The 21,263-nt window shown below is 46.2% G+C and overlaps 1 protein-coding gene across 1 annotated transcript; it reads left to right on the top strand.

Annotated features, from left to right (window-relative positions):
- Nucleotides 1-1,430: 1,430 nt before the first annotated feature.
- Nucleotides 1,431-13,786, top strand: MTNR1B (melatonin receptor 1B). Its single transcript, XM_004763604.1, is given in 3 exon segments — nucleotides 1,431-1,653; nucleotides 12,937-13,131; nucleotides 13,134-13,786. Coding segments are annotated over 3 exon segments (1,071 nt in total).
- Nucleotides 13,787-21,263: the final 7,477 nt, after the last annotated feature.

The raw sequence follows: 21,263 nt of genomic DNA, 5'->3' as shown, positions 1-21,263 counted from the left end.
CAGAAATTTATTTTGCGCTCTGTCCTGGTCCATCCTCACCCCCATGGTCAACCATTGTTCTCTAATTTTCTATCACCGTAGATTAATTTTTTTCCCACTTTTTGACTTCATATAAATGAATTGTATGGTATATACTCTTTTGGGTCTGGCTTTGTTTGTTCAATGAAGTATTTTTCATTGTGCGGCTCAGCAGTTTTTATTGTCAGGTGGTATTCCCTGTAGGAATATATCACAATTTGTTTACCTATTTCTGGATATTTGGGCTGTTTCCCTGATTGGGCTACTATCCATAAGATTGCCCTGGGCATTCCACACGAGTCTTTTCCGTGGACATATGTTTCATTTCTGTCTCATTTCTGGTTGTAGGTTGGTTTATGTTTAACTCTTTAAGAAACTACCAACCAGCTCTTTCAAGTGGCTGGACCATTTTGCATACTCATGGAAGCAATGTATCCAGATGCTTCCCGGCCTCCTCTAATTTAAAATGGTCCATCATTTTGATTTTAGTGGTTCCAGTGATGTGAAAGGCACTGACAGCACTTGGCGTAAAATTCACCCTTGGAAGAGGTTAAGCTGTTGCTGCTATCAGAGAAAGTGCTCAAACGTTTTAAATAAAGGGCATCTAAGTTCCTTCTTTCCAGGAGTCATATTTCACTCTTTGTTCAAAATCTGTCCAAAACCATACTATAATAACCCCCTCAGCATCGACCATGTGTCTAGTTAAGTATTGTCATATTTAAATAGATGTTCATATAATAATAGACGTCTTGGCTTTATAAAGAGGACAGGGCAGAGTCATCATCAATGTCTCCCAGAATAAATAAGTGCTCAATATAGCAGGGGTTTGCTTTTCTCCTGCTGCTGCCTGGAATGTAACCCTCTACCCCACTTTGCCCTGGTATCTGTCCCCTTACCCTGGAGACTGTGCTCTCTTTGGAGCTAACCCCACCCACCCACCCACCGTGGGGGCCTCAAACCTGACCCTTGGGACAACAGGAGGGCAGGTCCCCACCACCAGCACCTTCTCCAATCCACAAATTTGGCTGCTTTTCCTGGATACAGCTTCCCTTGGGGGTGGAAGGGCTGAGGGAATCTGGGATCTGAGTGTGGAGGTGCGCTCAGGAATTGAGGCCTGAACCGGGCCAAGCAGTTCTGGGCTCTAGGACTCAGGTGCCCCTGAGCCGGCCCCCAAGGGAAGGAGAGGGAGGGACGCACTCCTTTTGGCAATGCCTGCACCCCAAGTCCTCCTCCCATTCCTACATTTTCTCTGCTCCGTGCCCATGCTTAATTGCTCCCTCTAGGCCCCTCCCTACGGGTCCGGGCCCACTTGGGGGTGGCAAGAACTCCCGGCGCCGCCGCGACATCGCGCTCCCTCCAGTGGGTGACAGCGCGTGGCGCGGTGGCTGGCGCGCGGCGCCAGACGGTCCACGATGCTGGAGAACGGCTCTCTCTCCAACTGCTGCGAGGCGGGCGAGCTGGCCCGGCGCCCGGGCTGGCCGGGGGAGGGCAGCGCGCGGCCCTCCGGGACCGCCCGTCCTCCCTGGGTGGCACCCACTTTTTCTGCAGTGCTCATCGTCACCACCGCGGGGGACGTCGTGGGCAACCTCCTGGTCATCCTCTCCGTGCTCAGGAACCGCAAGCTGCGGAACGCGGGTGAGCGTCACGCCCGCGTCTAGGGCGGACCCTTCCCTGAAGTCGGATCTCCATCCTCACCCCTTCATGGGTCCCCGGCGCCCCGTTCCCTTTTCTCTAACCTCATCCCCAAGTTGAGCCCTGTGTTCAAAAGGTGGGGGAGCTGCTGCCTTTCCCCGACGTGCGGTTCTGGCGCCCACCTCTCGCCGCTGCCGGGAGCGCACTGGGCACATCTGTGCCGCGTGAACTGAGCAAAGCTTTTCTTGTGCACTTTTCGGCTGGGCGCCCGCTCTGTGGGAATCCACGTGGCTGGAAGCTTCTGTCATCCAGGGCGCCCCAGTTTGTAGGGGTCCAGAGGCTGCCTGTATCCGACCACAAGAATCTCCGGATTTTTAACACCTCTCTCCGTCCCCTGCAGTGGGTGGTGAGACAAGGAAGCCCAGGGGTGGGGTGGGGTTGGGGAAGTTTTGTGTCAGAAACTTCTCTCCAGGTCATCTGAAGACCTATTTCCAACCCAGAGAGTGCAGTTGCAGAAATCTGCAGGCTCTGCTTCGGTGGAACTACATTACTTTGGGATAACGTGTTCTTTTCTGCAGATAGGGAATTCGTGGGATTAAATGAAGATTAAAACAGCGATTCGGCAAAGTAGTGTTGCAATGGGGAAAAGTATGTTTTCCCTTCTGTTCACTCTCATTTCAGTTTTTCCTGGAGGGAAAATTTGGAGGGAGCCGATGTCGCCGCGGCGCCGGGAGTTCTTGCCATCCCCAAGTGTGCCCTGACCAGTAGAGAGGGACCTAGACGGAGTAATTAGGCGTGGGCAGGGGCGGAGAAAATGTAGGTTTGGGAGGATGACTTGGGGTGCAGGCATTCCTTAGGTCTGCAAGGGAATAAAACCAGGGGGAACTCTGAACTCTGACCCTGAGAGGTCACTGGAACATGCTGACCATTTCACCGGGGAAAGCTCACGGCCTGGTTGTCAATTTGTAATTTCCTAATATGGGCGTTACTCCAATTTGAGTGAATTACAATGAAAAGACAACAGCAGAAAGCCAGGCATGTCCTTTAACCACGCTTTCCTAAGAAGGCAGACTATCCAGAAGGCCAGTTGTAGTAAATGGGTGTGTGTGTATATATATACATATATATATGTATATATATATATATATAATTATTTTTTTAAGATTTTATTTATTTATTTGACAGAGATCACAGGTAGGCAGAGGCAGGCAGAGAGAGGAAGGGAAGCAGACTCCCCGCTGAGCAGAGAGCCCAATACCGGCTCCATCCCGGAATCATGATCCCAGCCGAAGGCAGAGGCTTTAACCCACTGAGCCATCCAGGTGCCCCGAGGGTATATATATTTTGTGTTCTGGCTCCAGTATTTTTATCTACAGAACAAACAAAAAATAAAAATAGGAGCTTCTGTTTATAATATGGGAAACAACGCTGTTAAGTAGAAACAAGCTTTCTGACTCAGTGATGGTTAGAATCATCTGGAATACCTTTTTCAAGATGTTGTCATGTCCTTTGACTAAAAGCTTATATATTAGGAAAGAGCAAGTCATGCTGGGGGAAGAGATGTATTTGATATTTTTTATTATATCGTCCCTTTTCAGCCGTCACAAACATGCATCTCCTGCACCAAGGCAGGAAGGAGGCAGGGCTGGGCCCTCCAGGTTCTGACTCTGACCCAGTTCTCTCCCTGACTAACCTGGTGGGGTGGGCTATTGGTCCGTGGTCAGTAATTTGAGCTGCCTGAGGTTGGAGGGGTGGCTGAGTAGGGGGAGTGTGGCTTCCTTTTACATGAAGCAGACAGGCATCTTCTCCTCTTCCTCATCCCAAGGAGGGCTGGCCTCTTCTGCTCTCCTTGCCGGGCTCACAGAAACCTTACTGATTGGGGGAGCATGGCTGGAGGTGGGTACTGGGCTTTCAGCTGGCGGTCCATTCCCTGTTCTCTCCCTCCTCTACTCTGTTAAGTAGGCTATAGCCCAGCACCAGAAGCAAATGCTAACATCATAGCTAAATGACATGAATTCCTGATACGCTGGTGTCTGCTCCAGCCTCGCAATTTAACCAGCTTTTATTTGAGCACTGGCTTTATTGGTAACAGCCTTGAAAAATCTGCTATTGACTTCCATTAACCCTTGGCACAGTGAGATTTCGGAAGGTGCTTAAAAACCGATGGCACTTAGAATTTGTCCTCTTTCCTCTAGGAATCGAGTCTCTCTACTCAGAGTTTAGGGTGACTTTAAGAAACCCTCATCTCAGACTCTGGACTCCAGGAACCGAACTGAGGGTTACAGAAAGGAGGGAGGGAGGGTGGGGGGATGGGGTCACCGGATGATGGGTATTAAGGAGGGCACGTGTGGTGATGAGCGCTGGGTGTTATACGCAACTAATGAATCGTTGAACACTACATCAGCCACTAATGATGTACTATATGCTGGCTAATTGAACATAATAATAATAAAAAGAAAAAGAAACCCTCATCTCAGACCTTTCTATAATTAAGTCTGGTTCCTTAATTCACTGCTATTAAGAAGATAGGACCGTGGCGATGAAAACACTTATAGGTCCCATAACCAAGCCACACAGCCCATATTACGATCACAGACCTTTCTCAGCAGACATCCGTATCTTTCATGTGACTGCTGCAAGAGCAGCTCTTTTTATCATCCATCACAGCAGTGATCCTGAGAGCAGGTTGAGTGGTTAGCTGAATTATCCTTTTTTCCCAGGATCATGCTGCTGGACCCCCCCTGGCTGCATGTGTTGGGTTGACTTTTTCAGAGATGGCACTAGAGAAAGAGAGGGAGGGATGGAGGGAAGGTGGGAGACAGATCCAGAACATTGACCCAACTTGGAAGGTAAGACTATGTGTGCATTTCACACTTGAGTGCGTGCTTCCTGGGGACCTGTCCTATTTAGGGCTGAGGACATTCCTGTGCCTGCCATGGCCATGCATGCCTTGGTCTAGACTTTGCCAATAATAATCTCTGTGTTTTCAGTTTTCATCTCTTCCTTTCTCTGCTTTTCTGGAACCTTCCCCCATCAAGTTCTTTCTCCCTCTTCTGTGTTTTCAGTGTTTGTCTCTTTCCCTTTAGCCCACATGCACCCACACATGCACCCACACATGCAGGCATGTACACACAAGGGTCTTCGGTGTTAGGGAAAAAAAAAATCCTCCCTTGATTTTATGTTCTTTTTTTTTTTTTAAAGATTTTATTTATTTATTTGTCAAGCGATCACAAGCAGGCAGAGAGGCGGGAGGGAGGGAAGTGGGTTCCCTGTTGAGCAGGGAGTCTGCTGCAGGGCTTGATCTCAGGACCCTGTGATCATGATCTGACCTGAAGGCAGAGTCTTAACCCACTGAGTCACCTAGGTGCCTCTACGTCCTTTTTCCCTTTTTTTAAGATTTTCATTATTTATTTGAGAGAGAAAGAGAGAGAGCATTAGCTAGGGAGCACTGGGCAGCAGGATGGAGGGGGAGATAGGGGAGAGAGAGGGAGTGAGGAGACCGGAAGAGCAGACTCCCCGCTGAGCAGGGAGCTCGGTTTGGGACTCAATCCCAGGACCCTGAGATCACAACTGGAATGAGCAGAAAGGCAGCCGCTTAACTGACTGAGCCATCCAGGTGCCCTGATTTTATGCCTGTTTCTGAATCCATCACTACTCTCTCCTTCCCTTCACAGCCAGACATCAATTTCCATGCACTGGCTACCTCGTGGCTTCCCATTCCCTCTTCAGGGTTCTGGAGACTGGCCTCTGAAATGCCCGCCTGTGCAGTGTGTGACTCTCAAGCCTACGCACTCCTTGAAAACTTTCATTCCTTCGGCTTACCTCATGCTAGTTCTTTGGATCTCCTTCTTTTCCTCTCCCAGACACCTGATCTCTGGGTGTCATTCCTGGTTCCTTCATTCCCCAAGCTCCCATGATTTTTGTCTTCTAATATTTCTCAATATTCCCCTTTCCGGCCCTCCGTCCTCTCACTGCCTCTTTTTACACGTTCATCATCTTTAAAAAAAAAAAAAATTATTTGACACAGAGAAAAAGAGAGAGCACAAATAGGGGGGCAGCAGAGGGAGAGGGAGAAGCAGACTTCCCGCTGAGCAGGGAGCCTGATGCAGGTCATGACCTGCGCCAAAGGCAGACACTTAACCACCTGAGCTGACCAGTCACGGCCCATGCTCACCATCCCTGGAACAAATTACGTCTGTAGTGTCCAGACAGATTGGCAGGCTCCCTCCTCCGATGGCTGACCCCGCTGGCAGAGGCATGCCATCCCGTCAGTGGCTGCCCTGTCTGTACAGCATCAGACTCTGCCCACACAGCCCTTCTCCCTCTAACCCGTCTAACAAGACAGCCTTGCCTCCCTCCTCCCATCCAGCTTGTGAGCCACTGCTGCTCCCATGCCGCCAGACTCCTGTGCACTGCCTCATCTTGGAGAGCTCCCTGCCTCTCTTCTGCCATCTAACTTCTTCAGACCCCTCTTCAGCTTCCCTCTGTGGTGGTTGATGTTGCTTATTAATACCAAGCAGGGTGTGGGGCTGGTCTCCCTCCTCTGGCTGCCACATGCCCTCCCCAGACAGCACCCACCGCACCGTGCTGTTGTCCATGTCCCGCTCTCCCCAGGGCACTGCGAATCTGTTGAGAACGGAGACTTGTACTCCCTTTCTGTCCACAGAGCTGAGTACACAGTAAGACAAAAACACCTGTCTGTTGAAATGAATTGAAAATGGACAAGACATCAGGAGAGCAGTGGGACAGAAGGAATAGATTTTGTGTCACAAGGTAGGGGGGACTCAGTGACAGCACTCAGCCTTGCTCATGCCACCGGTACAGTTTTTGTGGAACTGAATGGCTTCCAGCACAAAAAGCCCATAGTCCACCTCACTGGCACCATCCGCTCAGAGGTGTGCCTGCTCCCGCTGCTCCTGTGTGGCTAGCGGTCTCCAATGCCGCCTGGCCTCCCCCAGGTTATGCCTCCCTGCCTCTTTAGGGAGTTTTCCCCCTGCTGGTCTGTCCTGAGATTGCCCGCCATCAGGCTGCCCCTAAAATGTGAGCCTCCCGCCATTACTTTCACCATCCAGACAGTTGACTCCCCAGAAGAGAGCTGAGAGAAACATGTCCTTACTGGAAGGTCAAGGTAATCTCCGATAACAGGGGGGAAAGCCCAAAGGGTATCAGGTATTCCTGGCCCATGGGCACAGTGCCTGATTTCCCGGGCTCTCTGGGAGGAGTTGTGAATGAGTGGACACGAATCTGTATCTAGGACAGTTGGGTGATATGTAAAGAGAAGGGATATGAAATTGACATTGGAATTGCCCAGGAAAACGTGGAGGATTTGGTTGCTGAACACACAGGCCCTCCTCTAGAGTCTGCCCTGTCCTCCGGGCACCCACAGATGCTCAGTCCACGACATCTTTTAACCAGACATAGGGACTGACTGCACTGCAGGCTTCCTGATTGGCATTTTCAGCCTGACAGGTGTTTTGCATCCCTAGTCAGGGGGGAGCTGAGCCCACCTTTCCCCCCCACTTGCTGACTGAGGGTGTAGATGATGAATGAGTAGATAGACTAGTTCTGGATAAAGGCCGTTGGAAGGCTTGGAGGAAATACTTAATAGACCCACAGTCCCTGCACTCCAGGCATTGTAGGGTAAGGTGGAACCCACTTCATCCCGGTTTTATGCTGCTTCTGACCACTCACGGAGATGCCACTTGGTGACGGGTGTCTTTTGACCCGCTCAGCCTGCACGGGTTTGAAGTGCCTATTATCAGCTGAACACCAAACTGGACTTAAACGTGGACTCCCTCCCTGATGGGACTTGAGTTCTCCAACTTCGGGTTTCTGCTCTGAATACTTTCTTATCTCTTCACCAAGCAAAGACAAACACATTTTAAATCCCATAATTATGTCTTTAGCTGAACAATCAGGAAAGCTCATAATCCTTTTTAATTCCTCCCGTGTAGCTCTCAGTAGCCCAGGGGTATGAAAACTTTCGTGTTTGACTGCTTTATCCCCCCCAACCCCACCTGCCGAAATTGCGGGTCTGTATTTAGCCCGAGACATCACAAAACTCTGGACATACCAATGCCTGGATTAGGTCTTATGCTTTAAAATACTTCTTGCTGAAAGAGTAGAATTTAGCGAGTGGAGAATTGGAGTCCCCAGTGCTTAGGGAGTTCCCGCCGGTCACTGTCCTCCCGCACTGTGACTTCTCCTATCTTATCTCCTAGGGATTGTAGTCCAATGTTTGGAGTCTCTTTCTTGTTATTTTGACACCACTAATAATATAAAAGCCGCCATAATAAAAAATAGCTGCTATTACTGTGTGCTCACTACATGCCAGATAAAATCTCTCCCATTTAGAAGAAAAAGAAAAAAACCCTGTACAACCCCCCCACCAAAGGGATATCCTTTTGCAAGTATCACTCCGATTCTTTCTTCTCTTAAAGCCAAAGCTGACTGGGAGAACAACCCACGGTACTAAAGTTTATTTTCCAACATTGGACAGAACCGTGCCCTTGTGAATAGTCAGAGGAGTCTGACTTCCTAACTGCTGGGTTAAATGGGCTTGCTTTCCTGTTCTTTCTCACTTTGGTTGCCCTTGACATTTCTTTTTCCTGATTTCCTCCTGTTTCTCTTCTTTCTCACTCTTTCACTGTTATGGCCCTGGGCAAGTCACATAATCTGAGTGCCAGTTTCTAGAAATGGAAATCATGAAATCAACCCTAAAGGATTCTTTTGAGATACAATTGAGTCAATTTATGTAAAGGCACATTATAAACTTGAAGGTGCTATACCAATTGTGGTTTTGTTGTGAGTATTAAGTGTAATTGAAGTCATAAAATGCTATCGAAAGAGTTTCCAAATGATCTCTGGTGATACTTATGGAAGGATGTTTTGTAATAGGCATCTCAGTTAAAAAAAAAAAATAGATGCTTATGCTCTTAAATATGTTCTCTTCCTTTAAGTGGTTGAAATACCCCCATCCCGCTTTTGTTTACACGATAAGCTTACTTAGCCGGCCTCTTTGTTTTTAATTAAAGCACAGTTACATTTCAACTTGCCCCTTTTATGATTCATCCACACTCTCTAAGATTTTCAAAAATAATGTGATTTTAGTGGAAAACAATCTCTGCCCTCAAGGAACTTGGGAATCAAATTAAGAGCTTACTATAATATAAAAATGCCTTGTTTAAGTATTTGTAAGGAAATCAGGTTTTTAACAAATAATCTGCCTATTGACTTCCAATGCTTATCTCCAGAGAGTAGCTGATGAAAATATTTCGCATTCATTTCGAGACTACTAGTGTTTCCTATGTCCTTCCTTTCCCATACAGATCCCTTTTGAGGAAAACAGCCATTCTTGGAAGGAAGTAGGCCAGTGGCAAAGGTCTTTGTGATTTTCTTCAACTCCTTGGTGAATTTTCCTGCCTGGTCAGCCCCATCTCCAGGCCATCTTAGCTCTTCCTCACTGTTCCCTTATCCTGGGCTCCCTCTTGGCTTTCAGCACACTGAAGGGCTGTGTGCCTGCTGTTTCTCTGTTTCTCAGCCCAACAGCCCTGTTGGCATCTCCCCAGCGGGGGCCATGTCTTTGACCCATCCCTGTGCCCTGCAAGACAGATGGGGTAGGCACTCAGCAAGTATATTGTATGCTTGAATAGGTAATGCATGGAAAAAAGCCTCAAGTCACAGGAAATTCAGCCCTGTTAAAACTGATAGCTTCTCTGTTGAATTCCCTATTTTAACCTTTGCACATCTTGTTTTTATTTTTTATTTTCTTCTCTGAGACCACCAGCTTTGTAAGGGGAGGAGGCATGCCTCTCTCGCTCGCCATGCTTCCCTTGGCCTTGGCAAAGGCAAAGCTCTTCCCTAGTAGATACTCAGAAATATCTGTTGAGGAAATGACTCCATGACTATCTATTTCTACACTGGCTTTTAGCTCAGTGACCAAGGACAATTTAAATTTAACAAACTCTTTGGGCCTGTTGGGTGGTCACAGGGAGAAGGGGTAAGGGATGGAGGTGGCTTGACCTTCTGGAACTCTCCTATCACTCAAGGCTTGCTGGCTTTTTTCCCCAGGGTTACCAGATCCTTCTTAAGAAATAGATTTCTTGGGGCAGCTGGGTGGCTCAGTCGGTTAAGCGTCTGTCTTGGGCTCAGGTCATGATCTCAGGGTCCTGGGATCAAGTCCTGCACTGGGCTCTCAGCTCAGCAGTGAGCCTGCTTCCCTCTCTCTCTCTGCCTGCCTCTCTGTCTACCTGTGGTCTCTCTCTCTCTCTCTCTGTCAAATAAATAAATTTAAAAATCTTAAAAAAGAAAAAAAAAAGAAAAATAGATTTCTTGGAAAAAAGGGAAGAGGAAGCAGGAGTGGATTGTGGAGGGATGTGCTTTTCCTATGATCGTTAAAAGGGAATTCCATATTAGTGAACAAAGGTCTGCTGTTGAAGTCTGTCTCCACTCACACACCCTGTCTGGTGGAAGCAGATGGAAAGAAGTCACGCCAGGATGTGTGATATGAATATTCATTAGACGCCTGCGCAGAGCGGGCTGAGCGGTGCTGTGCGTATCCTGATGGATTTCTCACCTGTCTGGGGAAGAGACGGATAGACGACTAGGTCTCCCTTGACTACCATCCAGACAGGACCTGGCTTCTTACAGATGGGAGACAAAACAAGAATTTTATTTGCCTAATTTGGAAGGATGTCAAGAAATCTGGAAGACAGTACGACGTCTGGGCGGGTGAACCTACAGCAGGAACTGGTTGATTTCAGCCTTTCAGGAACAGCCCGAGTAATAGGGGAGAGTAATTGAATCACTCTCTCTGTGGAGTTGAATGTGTTCTTCCCACTATTTACAAGCTGTTCGCCAGCCTCCGGGGCATTATTAGGGGATGAGCCACATTAACACCGCGGAGCTTGACTGGCTTTGGGGGGAAACAGCTGGCTGAGCTGGCAGCCGCTCCCAGCAGCCCTTGACTTTCTCCGCACGTGCTTGCAAGTGCCAAAAGCTTGTTTGCGGCTCTGCTGGGACCCCAGAGGGCCCTGCAGGGACCAATATCCCTGTGTCAGAAAGAAGCGATTTTCTTCCCAGAAGCAACCAAGTGCGTGTAAAGAAAAGGAAGGGGGACCTCTAAAGAATAGGGGGGAACCGGCAAAAGAACAGTCATGGAGAAAGAAGTTTCAGGAGGTTGCCCAACTTCAAAGCTGCAAAACAGATTCCCCAGGTCATCCCACCCTCCAGCACCACCTCCCAATGCCAAAAAGACACTTAGGATTCTGGGAAGAGAGGAGGACAACTGATACAGCTGAGAACAAGAACTCTGAGAGGGGAAATGCCTCACTGTCTTGAGACCAGGTGAGGTCTGCCTAGGAGAGTCAGAGGCTGACATCCACCAGTGGAGAACGCAAACAAAACTGGGAATTAAATGGAAAAGGAGGAGACCTTCTCCGCCCCTGGAATAGGTCCTCAGATGTGCATTTCTTGTCAGGCTGTACCAGGCAGAATTTACCCCACTGAATAAATAGATCCCTAACAGAGTTGAAGGAGAAGGAAGCCAGCAGTTCAAGCCGAGGCCAGACCGCTTTACACCCCATATCTCCATGAATGTCTGGAGAGACGGGAGAGCTCACCACCTTGTAAGCATTTTAATCATCCAAACGAAGGCTGCCTGGGGGTATTCCATATTCCCACACCCACATGGAGTGCATCCTGTGGAATTTTCTTGGAGGTGTGCTGAATGAATGTGGGTGGGAACAGGGGAAGCCTGGAAGCAGCCCTTTCTCTGCCTTGTGGGTTTATAACTGTAATAGTGGAGTTTCCCTCACCTGAAGGGTCTGACTTGGGGAGAGGGGAACCCCAGCCGGGTGGTTCTGAGCCTCCCTTTCCCCCTACCCTCTTGAAGCCAGACTGCAGACTGGCCTCTCTGATTGCTGCATCTTTTGGACCCTTTCCATCTGCCCGAAGCTTTTGCATCCCCGAGAAGGTTATATCAGCCTCTGCAGCACACAGAGCACACGCGTGGTCATGGTGGAGTGAGCACCCTTAGCTCCTCGAGAATTCCCTCTTGCAATCGTTCCATCCTCTCTCTGTGTCTAGCCACTGTAGGGCTGGCAGCTTGCACTTCACCACATGGCAAGAGGCCAGAGGACTTGGAAGATGACACTAGTACCTACTGCATGCCAGGAAAGGATATCAGCTCCTGGGCATGCAGTAGGTGCTAAAACCGTACACTTGGTGAATGGAACAAGTCACATCAAGGATGGAGCTTCTCGTGCTCTGAGCTCTGTTTTGGCCACCCTTCTGAACTCTTGGTGCCTTCTTCATGAGTCAGTGTTTGCTTTAGACTCCAAATGCTTGAGAAATAGAAATATTGGATTTCTCAATTTGGCTTTAGCCCCAGGTCTTCCCTAGGATCCTGGCCCAGAACATGCCTGAAGCATATCACTCAATGGATGTTGTGGTTTCCAGAGGCTCTCTCGATGACTCCTGAGGCTCTCTTGGGCTAGAGAATTCTGCATTCAGAGGAGGAAGGCAGTTCAGAGAGCTGGAGAAGGTGTGGGCAATGCAGGGAGGCCACTGGAAGCCACGAGACCTCACAGGATGGGACTCTCCGCCAACAAGGCCGCCTGACTGTGAGTGTAGGCCCCAGATGAGGCAGGCAGGGGAACGCCAGAGCACATGGTTCCTACTCCCAGAACTTTCTTCGATCCCACCTGCAAGATGCAATTCACATTTAGAAAACTGAGGTAAAGACACTTAGAAAGTAGCCTGTTGACCAGTGCTGGAGAAGGAACAAAAGGAGACTCTACCAGAGACACTTGTGGGAAGGTGGGAGTGTGGGTGGGGACTGGTGCTAGTGAAGCCACTTTCTGGATATTCAGATACTTCTCCCTTAGAACCCTTGCCGGAGCGTCAGTGATGCAGAGCTCCAAAGGATCTGTGCTTGTGGTGAAAACAGTCATCATCAGTGAGCACCCATGGTGCCCCCAGGACTTTGCCCCATCATTTGATCCTCACAACTATAGTATAAAGTAGGAATCACTATTCCCATTCTACAAATGAGGAAAATGAGGCTTGAGGAGTTGGGGCACTTGGGTAAGTTGCCTAAGCCGCACAATGTGTGAAGGAAACACAGTCTGAGCCTGAATTTCATGTCCCTAAAAGCCACTAGGTTCCCAACCCCAATACTAACAGTGACATAGTTCATTTTAAGCGACTGGTTGAAGAGTAGAATGTTCTCCAGGCTAGGAGCTGTGGGGTCTCTTGCTGACTCTTGCTCCCTCTCTCCTGCTCCAGGCAATTTGTTCTTGGTGAGTCTGGCATCGGCTGACCTGGCGGTGGCCTTGTACCCGCACCCGCTAGTCCTTGCGGCCATCTTCCAAGATGGCTGGGCCCTGGGGGAGGTGCCCTGCAAGGCCAGTGCCTTCGTGATGGGCCTGAGTGCCATTGGCTCCGTCTTCAACAGCACTGCCATTGCCCTTAACTGCTACTGCACATCTGCCACAGCGTGGCCTACCACCAGATCTGCTGGCCCTGGCACATGCCCCTCTATGTCTGCCTCATCTGGCTCCTCACTGTGGGGACCTTGGTGGCCAACTTTTTCACGGGGTCCCTGGCATATGACCCGGGCATCTACTCCTGCACCTTCATTCAGATGGCCAGAGCCCGGTACACGATGGCGGTGATGATCGTTCACTTCCTCCTCCCCGTCGTGGTCGTGTCCTTCTGTTACCCGCGCATCTGGGTGCTGGTGCTCCAGGCCCGCAGGAGGGCCAAGCCGGACACCAAGCTGCGCCTGCAGCCCGGCGACGTCCGGGGCTTTCTGACCATGTTCGTGGTGTTTGTGGTCTTCACCATCTGCTGGGCCCCGCTGAACGGCATTGGCCTCATGGTGGCCATCGACCCGGAGGCAATAGCTCCCTGGGTCCCAGAGGGGCTCTTCGTGGCTAGCTACTTCCTGGCTTATTTCAACAGCTGCCTTAATGCCGTCGTCTATGGGCTCCTGAACCAGAACTTCTGCAGGGAATACAGGAGGATTGTCTCGGCCCTCTGGAACCCCCGGCGCTGCGTTCAGGATGCTTCCAAGGGCAGCCAAACTCCCCCTTTGGGGAAAGCCCAGCACCCAGTCCGGTTAGACACTCTCTAGCCTGGATCACCGGCTAGGCACCAGATTCGTGAAGCGGTAGGAGGAGATCTGCCCCAAGGGGGAGATCGGGCAGCATTCTGGGCTACGCCGTCCTGTCGACGTGACGGCATACAGCTTGTGAAACATCATCGTGTGGACAAGAAGCCTGTCAGCACCACAGGTTCAGGCTGGTCAAAGGAGGCCAATAGCTACAGGGAGGCGTGTCCCAGCACCGGCTCCCGCAGATGCTCTGTCAGTGCGCTGGGCGCTTGGCGCCTTCGTCAGCCAAGGAAGGGACAGAACGAGGACAGGTTTGGGGTCAGAGAAGCCAATGACTTCCTGTGAGCTGCTCTCTCCTCCTACTTGGGACTCCTTGCTTCTTCTTCTCTCTTCCCCAAAGGGCGGTAGGAACGGATGTCTTCCTGTTGACAAGAATGAAAGCACGAGCTCTACAGTGCTGGGAGCTCTAGGTAGCTCTGAGGGGTTGCAGGGGGCTGGCATGGCTCAGAGGGCACGTGTTATGTACTCTCCCCCACAGACTCTCCCTACGCACACACACACAAGCACACACCCCCCCACCTACCTCCACAGCCACATATACACATACCTCCAACACACACACACACACACACAGTCCTCAGGCCTCTGGGGCACGAAGTCGGCCTGGCTTCTCCACCACGTTGAAGTTGTGTGACTTGAGGCAGGCCCGTGACCTCTGTCTTCTGAGGCTGACTTACCTTGCCATGGAGATCTCGCCAGGGGCTGCCTCCCAGGGCCGTGGTGAGGATTCGCTGGGATAATACAGCTGAAGAGCTGAGGACAGTGCCGGCCCCGGGGCTAGCCCTCAGTAATCACAAACTGTATTATTCTTCTCACTACACAAAATGAGAGATAATCTTGACAGAGAGAAGGGGTGACGCACAAAGACAGGAAGTAGGGGGAAGCGAGTGAGGAAGGTTGTGTGTGGGGGGGGGAAGGGCACGTGTACCTATTTTGCAGGTGCCTCGGGTCTTCTTTCAGCGCCGACAGATTGAGCTTCCTTCTTCAGCTCCACGAGCATGACTGACTAGTCTGTAACCAGGTCCAGCAGGAGAAACAAAAGGCATGTTGCCTGCCCTCTTGGAGATCACAGTCAGTTACTGAATGGTGTCAGCTGACAGTCTCTGGATGTTCGCTTTGGACCAGATCCTGTGGTCAATGCTTGATTCACATTATCTCATGTAATCCTTGCAAAATTCTTTGAAAATGAATCTTTATCTACATTTGTAGTAAGAAACTAAAACTCAAAGAAGTTAAATGATTTCCCGAGTTCACAGAGCCCAAGTCTGTCTGATGGCAACACCCCATTTCTGCCCCTCACCCCCCACCTTAGAATGTGTGGAAGGAACAAAGTGGAGGACGGTAAGGACCCCAAGTACCTAGGGTGCCAGGAGGGGTTCCCAGAAGAGAGAAAAGTTATCTCAGCCAGCTAGCTGCATTGCAGAACCAAGAGCCTGGAACACTGACCTCTTGGCGTTCTGAATGCTCTCCCTCCCCTTGTCATTTGAGTTGTTAGATGGAGTGATGTGCCCAGTCATTTTGTCACCCGGGAGCTTGTTAAACATGCATGCACTCTTGGCTCCACTGAGAACGTTTTGAGTGTGGAGATCGCAGAAGGGCCTGGGAATCGGATTCTGACCCTGGAAGTCCTTTACCAAACTGTTAGGAATGCAGGGGTTTCAGCCCTTGTTGCCTGCCTGTTGGGATCCCGTTCCTGGGTGTTGAGTCTGATCCAGGAAGGTCTCTGAGAGGGAAACACAGGAGACCTAGGGCTTCTCCCTGAACTTTGGCCATTTCTCTGGAGTCTGAGCGGAACCTGAGCTCATCAGGTCAGGCACATGTTTGCTTTCTGGTCTCTCTGCCTTCTCTCCCCAGACACCAGCTATAGGGATTCGCCTTTCATTCTTTTTTTTTTTTTTCCCAAGATTTTATTTATTTATTTGACAGAGAGAGAGAGAGAAATCACAAGTAGGCAGAGAGGCAGGCAGAGAGAGAGGGGGAAGCAGGCTCCCCACTGATCAGAGAGCCTGATGCAGGGCTTGATCCCAGGACCCTGAGATCATGACCTGAGCAGAAGGCAGAGGCTTAACCCACTGAACCACCCAGGTGCCCTCCCTTTCATTCTTGACTCAGAGGCAATGGGGTGTCACCCACTGCTCCCCTTATTTCCATCTGTTAACTCTAAGCTGAGTGCATTGGTAAAGGCTCAGTAAATACAGATTGAAGAAACAAAAGCTGTCTTCAGTGTGCTGGACCCACGGATGTTACCTGATTTGCCAATTCTGACAATTCACTAACTGGGATCTTATCTTGTTTCCAGAGGTTTTGGTAGTAATCCAGGAAGCAACAGAATGAAAGGGCAGAAACTCTAGGCATTGGACATGGAGAGAGAGAATTCTAGACATTGGGCCATGTATATGCTCATATGGAGTAGCCTCACGCTGCAGGCCTTGATTTTAAATTAAGACAATTTTGCTGCAGTATTATAGGAACTCTATCCATCCTCTACTTCCTTGCTCTATATCTACTAAAAAACTTGAATTTGTAATGAAAAATTTTCCCACAAAGATAAATACTCCCACAAAGATACCTACTCCTACAAAGATAACTTCCCACAAAGATAGCTTCCAAACAAAGATAATCACATAATTTAACTTGTGAGTCTTATCAAACATTTAAGGAAGAATTAATACTGACTTTACACACACTCAGAAAATAGCGGAAGGAAAAAAACACTTCTCAATGTATTTTGTCATATCAGCATAACCTTTCCTTATAGCACTGCAATGTCATCTAAACAAAAGAAAAAATCACACACACACGAAAATCATGTCTCTTACAAAGTTGCAAAAATCCAGAATGATATATTAGCAAATTGATTCTAAAAATATGCCAAAAGGATTCTGTATCATGACCACAGTGGGAGAGGGTGGTTCCCTGGGACTATAAGGTTAATTTTATATTTGAAAATTGGATCAGTGTTATTATTTATTTATTTATTTATTTAGAGAGCATGAACTGGTGGGGGCAGAGGGTGTGCACGGAGAGGAGAGAATCCCAAGCAGGCTCTGTGTTAAGCATGGGGCTCTATCTCATGACCCTGAGATCATGAAAGGTGAAATCAAGACTCAGATGCTTAACCAACTGAACCATAGAGGCACCCCTGTAATTTATAACTTTAACAGAATAAGAGAGAAAAATCATTTTAATATGTGTAAAAAAAATCATTTTATACCATTCAACATTCATTCATGATAAAAAAAAAAAAATTGGGGGAAACTAGGAATAGGAGTAAATTTCCCCAGTCTGGTAAAGAATAGATCTGAAAAACCTACAAATGATAGCATATTTAATGGTGAAATCAGGATTTTTTTTTTTCTCTGAGATGAGAAAAAGATGTTTGCTCCCACCATTTCCTTCAATATTTTACTGGATGTTAAGAAGTTAAGAAAAAGAAACAAAGAACACATATTGAAAAAAATGAAAAGTAAAACTCTCTTTATTCTCATATTGTGTGAACCAGTATGTAGAAAATCCTATAAAATCTTAAAAAGCAACAACAACAAAAAAGCTACTGGAATTAGGAAGTGAATTTAGTAAAATCATAGGCTGTAGGATACATTTTTAAAAATCTATCATTTTTCTGTAACACTAGTAATAACAAATTTAAAATAAAATTGAACAATACCAATACCACAAAAATAACCAAATATAGAATTAATCAACCAAAAGATAGGCAAAGCCTCTATACTGAACATTACAAAAGACTGCAAAGAGAAACAAAAGAAGACCAAAACCAGTGAAGAGAAATACCATGTCATGGATTAGAAAAATATTTTATTAAAATGCATATTTTCCTAAATTCATCTATGGATTCCATGAAATCCCAATCAAAATTCCAGCAATATTTTTTGAAGATACTGGAAATCTGTTTATAAAACTTATATATAAATGCAGATGAGGTGGAAACCAAAATAATCTTGAAAATGAATTAAGTTGGAGAACTAACAAGAACTATTTGAAGATATATTATAAAGCTACGTTAATAGAGGCAGTGTGGTTTTGGCATAAGGATAAGCAAATAATCAGCAGAACAGACTAGAATCAAGAAATAAACCCATACATATGTGGTCAATTGACTTTGAACCAAGCCACCACATCAGTTCACTGGGAAAGTAGACAAGTTTGGGGCACCTGGGTGGCTCACTGGGTTAAGTGTCCAACTCTGGTTTGGTTTGTGTCATGATCTCAGGGTTGTGAGTTTGAGCCCCATGTCAGGCTCTGCACTCAGTGGGAGGTCTGCTTGAGATTCTCTCCCTCTCCCTCTGCCCCTCTCCTGCTCTCTCTCTCTCTCAAATAAATAAACAATTATAAGAAAAATAATTCAGGAAAGTAGACTAATCTTAACAAATGGTGCTGGAAAAACTGGATATCAAAAGGAGGGGAAAACTCTCTTCAATCCCTCCCTTACTCCATACTCAAAAATAATTCAAAATAGATTATAGCCTTAAATATAAAAGACATAATGATAAATATTCTAGAAAACTACTTAGGAGAATGTCTTCATGCCCTTGTAGTAAGCAAAGACTTCTTAGCTGAAATATGAAAGAACTAACCATAGTCTTCATCGAAGTACCTCTGTACCTGAAATTAAAATTTTCTGTTCATCAAAAGATACTGTTAAAAAATAGATTGGGGAAAATATTCACAATACATATATCTAACAGGAGAGTTGTATCCAAACACATAAAGAACACATACAATTCAACAACAAAATAATGAACAATTCAAAAAACAGACAAAAGAAAACAATCTTGACTTAAACTACATTACTTATATAAAAATTGAGTCAAAATTGATCACACATTTAAGTGTATAATGTAAAACTGTTTTGGGGGAAAAAAAAACAGAAAATATTTGAGATGTTGGGCTAAGTTAAGAGTTCTTAGATTTGACAACAAAAGCACAATCTATAAAAGAAAAAAATGGATTATTTGGACCTCATTGAAGTGAAAACATTTTGCTCTGTAACAGACCTTGTTAAGAGGATAAAAAGAAAAGCTATAGACTGGGAGAAAATATTTGCAAATCACATATCTGACAAAGAGCTAGTATCTAGGACATATATAAAGAATTTAAAAAACTCAACAGCAAAAGCCTAAACATTTCAATTAAAACATGGGGGGGGGAACAAAACAGAAATTTCACTAAGGAGGATATACAGATGGCAAATAAGCACATGAAAAAAAAATTTTCAACATTATTAGCCATTGAGAAATGAAATAAAACCACAATTATATGTCACTATATACCTATCAGAATAGTTAAAATAAAAAATAGCGCCAAATGTCAGTGAATGTGCAGAGAAATTGGATCCCATATGCATTGCTAGTGAGAATGTAAAATGGTACCACCACACTGGGAAGCAGTTTACAGTTCCTTATAAACTAGCCATGCAATGACCCCCTGACCCAGCAAAAAAACCTGTACATGAATGATCATTCATTCAGCTTTGTAAATAATAGTGAAAACTGTAAACAACCCTGATGTCTTTCAGTGGGCAAATGGTTAAACACACTGTAGTACGTCCACACCATGGAATGCCACTTACCAAAAAAAAATGAATGAACGATCAAGACAAACAACAATTGGAATGAATCTCTGGGGAATTATGCTGAGTGAAAAAAAACACCCCAAAGATTATATACTGTGTGATTCCATTTTCACAACATTTTTTAAATGACAAATTTTATAAGTGGAGACAGCTTTGTGGTTGCAGAGTTTAGGGATGGGTGGATAGGGTTGTGAGAGATCCTCATGATGATGGAACTGTTGTGGGTCTTGACTGTGACAGTGGATTCAGGAACCCATGCATGTCATAAAATCATGCCCAGCTAGTACATACGCACAAATGAATATATGGACAGGGAGTAAATCTGAATGTGATGGATGGACTATAGCAATGTCGGTATCTGGCTATGATGTTGTACTACAGTTTTACAAGATGTTACCAAGGGATACACTAGGTAAAAGATACACACAATGTCTGTATTCTTTCTTACAACTGCATGTGAATCTACAATCGTCTCAAAATAAAAGTTTACCTAAAAAAAAAAAAATGAGCAAAAGATTCGGTCACTTTGCAAAAGAAGATAGATGAATGGCCTATAAAAACAAGAAAAACTGTTCAGTATTATTAATCATCACAGAAATGTAAATTTGAACCATAATCACATCAAATTTTATACCTTTTGGAGTGGCTTAAATCAAAAAGCCTGAAAAGTATCTAACGTTGTCAAGGAAGTAGAGCTCCTGAAACTCTCATACGTTACAGGATGGAGTGTAAGATTAAGTTTTAGAGAACCATTTGACAGTTCCTTGTAATCCTACATTATTACACATAGCTTTTATTTTTTTTTATTATAATTGGTCTTATGACTCAACTATTCTCTCCCTAGGTAATCATGCAAAATAAATGAAAACATGTCTGCACAAAGACTTGCACGCAAATGTTTATAGCAGCTTTATTTACAATTACCAAAATCTTAACAACCCAAATGCTCATTAATGGAAGAATGAATGAGCAAGTGACAACTTTTGTATTTTTCTAAATGGTCCCCTAAGAAGGTACATGTTTATTCTAATAAGATCCCATGGTTCCAAACAATTTGGGAGTTGCTTTGGGAAACTATAGCACTTTTTTGGGGAGGGGGCATTGTCAAAGATATACATTTCTGTCTTCTGATGATAGATTTAAATTTTGGAAGTGAGAAAAATCATTCAAAGAGAAGCTGGGTTAAAAGAAAAGATGTAATTTTTAATCCTTGCCACATATAAGTATCATCTAAGAAATTTTAAAAAGCTGTGAGTGCCCAACCATGCTTACTTAATTGCTTTGCAGTGAGATAGTCCTTGATTTTGGTTTGTTTTGTTTTTTAAGTACTTAATCTTTTTTTTAAAAAGATTTTATTTATTTATTTGAGAGAGAAAGAACACAAGCAGGGGTGGGGAGAGGCAGAGGGAGAAGAAAACTCCCTGCTGAATAAGGGAGCTGGATGTGGGGCTCGAGCCCAGGACCCCAAGATCATGACCTGAGCCAAAGGCAGACGCTTAACCGACTGAGCCCTCCAGGTGCCTCCAGTTTGGGTTTTAAAACTCTTTAGCCGATCTGAGGTGCAAACAGAGTTGAAAACTAAGGTTGGAATTGAGGTTGATTTTCTTGTGCAATTTATAGATTGACTTCTAAAAGTGATCCCAAAGAGGAATTTCCATCCATCCTTGGGACCACAGGGTTGTAGGAACCCGTATCCAGTGACTAGAGAGGACTACTGTGAAGAATAATGCACATTTGAATGTCTGCAGTTTAGAGTGTTTCCTGACAAATGTTTGCCTACTTGTTTAGAGACCCAGCAGAGGGCCAGTAAAGGTAAAAAATCTATTGGCTGGCCTAATTTCCTCA

This window comes from Mustela putorius, unplaced genomic scaffold (assembly GCF_011764305.1).
Source record: "Mustela putorius furo isolate JIRA1106 unplaced genomic scaffold, ASM1176430v1.1 tig00001069_pilon_pilon_pilon, whole genome shotgun sequence".
In the NCBI taxonomy this organism is placed as follows: Eukaryota; Metazoa; Chordata; class Mammalia; order Carnivora; family Mustelidae; genus Mustela; species Mustela putorius.
The sequence above is the reverse complement of the archived record's forward strand: the minus strand, read 5'-3'. Positions and strand labels throughout refer to the sequence as shown.